The 8,957-nt window shown below is 32.7% G+C and overlaps 1 protein-coding gene across 1 annotated transcript; it reads left to right on the forward strand.

Moving 5' to 3' along the window:
• The first annotated feature begins 433 nt into the window (after positions 1 to 433).
• Positions 434 to 6,322, forward strand: LOC149732549 (uncharacterized). The gene is made up of 12 exons (XM_089882897.1): positions 434 to 587; positions 984 to 1,191; positions 1,422 to 1,528; positions 1,828 to 1,900; positions 2,296 to 2,428; positions 2,623 to 2,785; positions 3,408 to 3,576; positions 3,780 to 3,874; positions 4,084 to 4,155; positions 4,426 to 4,581; positions 4,725 to 4,887; positions 5,285 to 6,322. The coding sequence occupies exons 1-12, from the start codon at positions 489 to 491 to the stop codon at positions 5,413 to 5,415; spliced, it is 1,569 nt and encodes a 522-aa protein (XP_089739023.1). The 5' UTR covers positions 434 to 488; the 3' UTR covers positions 5,416 to 6,322.
• The last annotated feature ends 2,635 nt before the right edge of the window (positions 6,323 to 8,957 follow it).

Below are 8,957 nucleotides of genomic sequence, written 5' to 3' on the forward strand. Positions count from 1 at the left end.
GCTTGTAATCTTATTTACTCTGTAACTTGAGCAAACAGGTATAAATATGCTTGGTTCTGTCACTAGCAGGAAAGATTACTTATCTGCTAACTGTGTTTAAATGTGGATATTAGAATATTTAGGTGAAAGTTGTGCTTTAAATGCATCGTAATGTCTGTAATTCAAGAATTTGTAAAAGGCCTATATGTATAGTGTAATACCTGTCAGAATTTAAATAGTTGTTTTATGTGGTGCAAACTTTAGAATATTCTCTTAAGTTTATGCTTTAATTGCAATAGACAGTTTAAGATTTATATATATTATACATATAAATTGATAAAGAAAAGACAATTTAAATTATAGAGCAACAAAATCAATGTAAATATGTTTAATTTTGTGTTTTTAGTTGTACTACAGTTCTAGTTCTTTTTGTGAATAGGAAAAGTAATGCAATTAAGACTTAAAGTGTTTTTCTCCTATAGCATTAGTGTAGTGTTGTATACCCCAGCATGGGTATAACAAGTGATATAGTTATTGATATACCTGAATCGGATTTATGTGGTTTCGTGTGTAACCTAATAAGGGAACATGGAGATGATATTGCATTGGTAAATCTACTTTATTACTTTAATACTTTATGCTGTATATTTCTGTATATGTTCCATGCTGCCACATGTTTATGGTATTTCTTCGTATGAAGTTATTTTTCTACTTTCACGTATTCGATGAGTATTTGCATTCTGACACGGCTTTATAAAATTTGTTAATATAAATTTGAAATACATACCAAAAACCTTAACATTGTCTATAATAATGAACTATATTCAACTCAGTTTATAGAAGCTGTTTTGCAAGTATATGTGTTTATTTGTATTTTTTTTTACCTAGTAAAACGTTAAATTTATTCCTTTGATTACAATAGAAAAGGCTATATTTATCTAACATAAAAAATAAACAGACAATTTTTCTACTTCTTGGAGCTACAATATGCTTCACGTTTATAGGTTGATGCAACCACAGAACAAAGTTTCACTTTCAACCAAGTATGCGACCTGTCAATCAAGTTTGCTTCTGTGTTGAATAAGAGAGGTTTAAGAAGGCAAGAAGTTGTTGCAGTTTGTTGTTCAAACTGTATTGAATATCCCATACTGGTGCTTGGTACTGCCGCTAATAATGCAATCTCTACTACATGCAACCCTCATTATACTTACTGTGAGTATTTTTATGGCAAATTTTATCTACTGTCGTTTTGTTGCCAATCCGAGTTTTTTTTAGGACAAATTTTAACAACTACAGTTTTGTTGCCAATTCGTTCTCTTTGCTGATAATTATTTTGACATGCTAACCACCGTGTTATATCGTCCGCTTTTGATTTTTTCTAACAAGTAGCTTGTGTAAGTTTTCCACTTTAATTTCATTGCAATCTTGTTTTTTATTCACAGATGAAATGTTGAAGCAATTCCAACACTGTCAACCAAAGTTTGTTATAACTGATGCTCATCAAGTTGAAAAGGTTAAACAAATTGCTGATCAAGTAAAATCTATTCAGGTATGATAATTGTATCATATTTTAGTCAATGTTACATATTTATGACATTCCATTAAAGCATACAATACACAAAGGCAGTTAACCCTCTTCATTTAAAAAAAAAATAATTTGATCGCTTTTACTTATTCATAGAGATAAAGAAATAAAAAATGTTTGCATGTTATATCATTTCCACTTGGTATACCATTCATGAACACATATGTGTTGTTTTCTTTACATCTATCAAAAAAAATCAAGGTATTTCTTTTTGAGTTAAATTCACATCACAAGAATTTTAATTGTAAGCTTTTGTGTTGTAGGAAATATTTACTGTTGAGGAAAGTACAGAAGTTATTTCCATTCAAAAACTACTGGAGGAAGAAGATGGGACATGTAATTTTATATATTGTATTGTGGGTTTGGCTGCTACATTTTGTTTTTCACTTTGACTCAAGTAGTTTTTGGTCTTATTTTTAATAAATCATTACTGTAGAACTTACTAATAGTGCCACACATAATGGTAGAGCGACCACTTAGTAACCAGCATATGTTTCCTTGGGCAAAACACTCAAATTGCTCCGACCCAGGGGTCACTAATGGTTTGTCAGAGATAGCAGTCATACAAAGATCTGAAAACACTAGAAAGGTTGCATACTTGTAACTGTTAAGCTAGCACGAGGTGCATTAGTTAAGTAATTAAATATGATGCACAACAGAACAACAGTGAATTATAACTCATAATTTCCATGCGAGGATAAATAAATGATTACCCCTATTTTTATATGCAGCTTTTCCTACTAATGTTTCATTCGATGTAAAAGAAGATGTTCTATTACTTCCATACTCAAGTGGGACTACTGGATTCCCTAAAGGCGTAATGCATACACATTACAGCTTTGTGTCTCTAATGCACTATGCAATGTAAGTCTGAATAAACTGTTATGAAATGTTTATATTTTGCCTGGTATAAAGTACCATGACTTTCAGTATAAGATGCTGTATGACAAATACATCATATGTGTGTCTGGTGTATAAGAAGACACCTATGTTATAACTCTACAGTGAGCATATTGTATTGTTTACAAAGCTTTTAACCAACAAAATAAACTTTCCAGGCATACAAAACCACCCATGCGACTTGTGACTTACACCTGTATTCCATTGTTTCACATATTGGGAATATTGAGGCAATTTGCAAATTTAATCAAAGGATGGAAACATATTATTGATAAACGATTTAATGTTGAACAGTTGCTGAAATGTGTTGAAAAATACAAGGTAAGTTAATATTTATTATAGAAAAGGGATGTATTTAAATATTTCAGGACATTTATCCAATTTTCGGCACCATAGCACAGAATACTCATTAAACGTGGTGCTGCTACCACTGTGGGCGTATGTGTTTTGGGAAAGACACTTCACAGTAAATGCTCATTCAAATGATCACTGATGGATTGTCTAATTCACCAATCATACAAGTAGATATGAAGTTGTTGATACCAAGTGAATATGAACTGTAAAAATTCAGCATATATTACACACAAGAAGCTTTTGTTCAATTTCTCCGGATTGACCCACTATGTCAAGATGACCAAGTGGACTGTCATTGGCCTGCTGCGTCAGAATAAAACTAAACAATAAAACTTGGCCGGCGCAATAGCAAAGTTGTTAAGACACTTAACGCAATTGCCCCAACCCAGTGGTCACTTATGAGTTTTCCAAATTGTCAGCCATAGAAAAAATAGAAAATCAAAAAATTATCACCCACAAAGTCACATACGGGGTTACTCTTAATTGTGCAGGTGTATGAAACAGAACACCCGCATTACAACTGTTGTTGCCCCGTCATGCGAGGGTAAAGTTACATTCATTTATTCTTTACTACCATTTTTATACACAGGTTAACACGATGACTTCAGTACCACCTATGCTGGTTGCTCTTCAAAACTACCAACATTTTGATAAATATGACACTTCAAGCTTAAAGATTGTTGGATCAGGTGCTGCACCTCTCGCTTTAACTGTGAAGAACAAAACCTCAAAAAACTTGGGCGTGGATATAGTACAAGGTAAGTGTCATATTACCTAAACTCTTTCCTAAATCTTAGGTCCCACGGTGTGTTAAACTGTAGTTTCCTGTGTATAAAAAGCAGTCTGGTTGTAGTAATGGGGCAAATTCTGGCTTTAATACTTTGACCTTACAGACCTTACCGATAAAGAATAGACTAGAGAACAATATTTCAAGAAATTAATACACAGTTATGGTTTCAAGGTTGGGGCTTGACGGAAATGTTAGTCTCAGTTCACCGATCACCAAATTATCCTGAAGGTTCAGTTGGCCAACTCATGCCCAATACACAGTTCAAGGTATAACTAAACTATTACTTGTTAAGTCTACTTTGAGATTTACATACTGCTAAGGTGGCAAAGTGGTTAGCGTGCCTGTATCTAGCCCTGGGTTACGAGTTCAAGAGTTAACGCTGCTACTTTTGGTGTCATGTGTGTCTTTAGGCAAGACAATAAACAGCAATTTTAAAATCGGTAGGCTGCAGTTTTAGAACTTTTGTTTGACACAGGTAGTGGATCCAGATAGTTTAAAAGAGCTTGGGATAAATGAAGATGGAGAATGTTGGGTGAAAGGACCACAGGTAAATTTAAAATACTCTTTCGTTGCATTGGTAAAATCCCACCATCAGCCGCAAAGTTACATATGAGGTAGCTACTAAATGGGCATGAGGTGTATGAAACAGAACACCCATGGTATAACGAATGTCATTTTCCCACTATGCTAAAATGAAGAATGAATATAACTAGTTTACCCTTACGTGGCGGGGCAGCAACTTTGATAAAACGCTTATATAAATAAAATTCATTTGTGTAAAAAATATGGTCTTACTCTTATCATTGTTACATTATAGCTGATGAAAGGATATTATAAAAACCAAAGTGAAACTTCTCGCTGTATAACTTCTGATGGTTGGTTTCGAACTGGTGATATCGGCCATTACGATGAAAATGGATTTATTTTTATTGTTGACAGACTTAAAGAACTGATTAAGTATAAAGCATTTCAAGTGAGTATAGTATTGGAATATCATATGTATAATGTAGTATTGGGAAATTCTGTTCTATTGTATATGGGTAGGTCCTAGGGCATAATCTGTTTTTCACAGCAACAGCGAAAGTTATTTAAATTTCACCACTTGTTTAACCCTAGGTACCCCCTGCCGAGCTAGAAAGCGTTATCCTTTCCAACCCCAAAGTTGCCGATGTTGGGGTAACAGGGATTCCTGACCCTGAAGCAGGGGAAGTCCCTCGTGCTTATGTTGTTCGAAAAGATGGGACGTTGACTGAAGAGGAATTGAACAATTTTGTTCAAAGTAAATATAAATAATTTTATGATTTTTTTCATATATTTTTTTGACAAAAAATATTCAGGATTTTCACCTTTGTTCAAAGTATGGTTTATCCTATGACTTTTTCATATATTTGACCTCTTTTCCTATGACTTTTTTCATATATAAGTATAAAGGATTTAGGTTTTTCAACTTTATTATGTCTATTGGTTATGGTTCGTAAAAGTAGTTTTTATATGCTGCTTTCTGGAAACAACTCAAAAAACTACAGAATTCTTCACATGAATGAATAGATGAATGTAGCTTATTTATTTTGCGTGACGAGGCAACCACAGTCATTATAACGTGTGTTTTCAGTTCTATATGCACCCTGTGCCCGTTTACTAGTTACCCCATCATTTAACTTACTATTTTACTGAAGGTCGAGTATCAAAATACAAATACTTATACGGTGGAATCAAATTTGTGAACAGCATTCCTAAGTCTCCAACAGGAAAAATATTAAGAAGGAAATTACATGAACATGCTTTTAAAGAATTAAATAAACTATAATTGTTACCATTATGCAGCACTTTAAATTGCTGCCAGCCATGTTGTAATATTAATTGAATAAAAATTTACTTTGTTCTCACTTACATATTGTTTTACTCACTATGATCTGAGCATTCTCGTTTTTCACAATTTACGCCTCGCAAAAGTTTATGAAGTGTATTTGACTGATTAGTAATAATTAATATCCTGTATTATTTTTATTCTGTATACTTTTTATCTATTTCAGAACAAATTCCTGTCTTGAACATTTTTTGCAATTTTTTAAGCTGAAAGACTTTAGTTAGCAATATAATCTTATCATTATTTCATTCATATTATTAGCAAAAAATAGTTACTATAATTTAAATATTTTCCAAACACTTCTTTTGCATTTCTTAATCTTTATTAAAATCTAAGGAATATATATAAAACACCAGAATAATGCTGTTTATGATGTAACAATAATGGTTATATTACTTTCTTTTGTACAGTACCAATGCAATGAGCATTATAACAAATATCACCAATGGTGTACTATGGTTCTCCCAGTTCCATGGTTCTGTGGAATTAGAACAATTTTTTATAAGATTGTATATTCATAACTTTCCTAATAGATTTCATTCAAAGTAAAGTAAGAATTATTTATTCATTCATTTAGATGATGTTTAATAAATGATTTATTATAATATATTGTTCGTTTCGCTCGTTTTATCGAATAGGTTGAAACATTCTATTATTATAGTCATGTGTTAAAACAACTGTTTTTTATTGTTACTTTGCATGTTTTTATAAGTTGTATACTACTTTCGTAGTATTGTTTTGAACAAATATTTGCTGCTAGTTAAAATACCATTTTGTGAGTTTATTCAAGTTAGATATTTGGTTTATTATTTTATAAACTTAAATATATTCTGCTTGCTTTAGAAAACTAAAGATTAAACAGACATTTATTGCCATTTATTTACCTTCTTGTTGATAACAGCTAACTCCATCATTATCAAGAGTCATTCCTTCTCTACAAGAACATGTTTTCATTCCTTTGTGCATGAAACATATGTCTTCACATCCTCCATTGTTCTGTTTTGTGGATTATTTAATGTTAACAAGATAAATAACAGGTATCCAATACATTGTAGTGACTTGTGTTAAATATGCCATTATTGTATGTAAATGTTGATGGAAATATTGTGAATGTAAAAAAGATCTTTTGGCATTTGTATTGTGTTATTAAAAAATGATCTTTTTTAATTATACGTGAACTCAAATTGAGTTTTAAAGAAAAAATATCCAATACATAAAATGTAATCACTTAAACTTACCGTTTCGCAAGATTCTGCCTGTGGTGGGGCAAGTAGTAAAGGACCATATGATAAAAGATGAAGTTTATTGTTTCTTATTCCTCTCCTTTTTCTCTTCTTTGAGCAAGCCTGTAGAAAAGATTGTTTATCACAGAGATGGTAAGTAAGTGAACCCATGAATGTATCTTATTTATGCTTGTGTTGTGGTGTAACAGTTGTTACAACACATATGTTTCATATAACTTGTGCCCGCTTGCGAGTTACCTACTTTACCTGACTTTGTGGTGATTGTTTTGCTATATTTTTTCAATATATGCTGGCTGACAATAACTAGAGTTTTAATGGTTTTAGATTCGAATACAAAGATAAATAATTACCAATGGAGGGCATGTGGATGCACCCTTCATACAAACAGAGATCTGACAGTGAACATAAATGGTTTGGTTTACAGGTGCCGCTCCAACCCATGTAAATGCTTGGAACTGGAATTGAGCAATGCTGGAGTTGTAGTTGATGGTTACAATGTTTGCATTTGGACTTGAAGATGCTACAGGACACCTGATAATGTAAGTTCATGTTTCGGTAATAGCATTTAAACTATGATGTTTCATACACCTGACTAAAAGTTACTATGCATAATGCCCCGGTGTTTATTTGTTTTTGTCTTTAGATTTTTCTCTTCAAATTTATGTCTTTTTTAACTTTATAGTATTTGTTATTATTCTATGTAGGTGCAGTCCTACGAGAAGACTTGTCATAGAACATAGGATTAAACCACAGTTGGCCCATTACTTCAACACACAGGTTGCTACTGCATAGACCTCACAAGATGTTGAAGCCTGTCCTTTTCCCCAATGGATGGGAGATCTTTCCTTGACATCTCGGGCAAGGTTAAATACTTTAACATTAGCTTTGTATCGAAACTTACCCATTTTGTAGAATGTTGTACCTAGTGTTGCTACTGCTATCACTGGTCTGCGTTGCCCAACAATACATTGCCTGAAAATGAGAAAAAGCTTATAAGGTGCACAATTAGACAAACAGTGTGAGTTTTATTTATATGTAACTTATTATAAATCGGATATTACCTAACATGGTTATCCTAATGCACACCATACTTGGTGGTTTAAAATAAAAGTGACCAAATGGAAACAGTTGGTTCTGATTGGAAAGTTTTGCCTTTTGCTTGAACTTAAAAAAAAATTGTTTCCGGCTTTAAACATTTTTTGCGGGGTTTTGTACTGATTTTTTACCAACTTTGAAATCACTAGGAAAAATATATAATATATACAAGTTTAAATGTCTCACCTGCAAAATCGTATTATCAGATGGAGTTGGGCCAGCTGAAATTTGTGCATAAATATACTGGGAACTTGATATAACGGGAGGGTTACCACTTAGTAATGCACTGTATGCAGAGCTTTGATACAACCCAAACGAAAGATCTATTGTACCAGGTTGTACAGGATTGTTTATCTTTGTAAATCTGTAGAGTATTTAAAGGTGTTTAAATTTTGCGGCTATTGCTATAATACATGTATGTATGAGTTATAATATGCAGTCTTCATATAGACCAGATACGCATGGTGAATTTAAACACTTCATGGTCACTGTCAAGTTATAACATGTTTTCTTATAAACCGGATACACATCATGCTCTCTTTTGATTTATAATGAGAGGTCTTCCTATACACTAGACACACACAGTCTTTTCATACACCACAGAGTAGGTCTCTTCTTGTACACCAGACACATATGATTCATTTATATACTTATAGACAATGCACTTATACCACCATGCAAATCTCAAGTATGGATATACTTGTACTTACACCATCATTGGTTTGATCTCACTGAAGTGAACAATTAATGATTTATTGAAATAACAGCTGAACGTAATGTCAGAACTTGACCCATATCTTTGGACTGAAGATGCACCCACAAAATTTAGTCTTTTTACTGTATAGTTGTATTGGTATCTTATGCCTTGGGCCTGTATAAGATGGATACAAGATGTTAGTCTGGCTGTGTACTGATGTAACACATTATATTAAAGCACATGGTATTAAAATATCTTTCCAATTATATTGCCCCTTACTCAGATTCCCTCTTTTGCTTTGCCAGTTTTAGTAGAGTAGGGTAAGACAGAATCTTTAAGCAAATTTTGCCCAATATTTATAATCTCTGTACCATTTTTTTGTCTCACATCAAAATATACCCGTAAAAAAACTTTTTTTTCAAAAAAGTCCCGTCTTTACCCAAGTT

The sequence above is a fragment of the Ciona robusta genome, chromosome 8 (assembly GCF_009617815.1).
Source record: "Ciona robusta chromosome 8, ASM961781v2".
NCBI classification, from domain to species: Eukaryota; Metazoa; Chordata; class Ascidiacea; order Phlebobranchia; family Cionidae; genus Ciona; species Ciona robusta.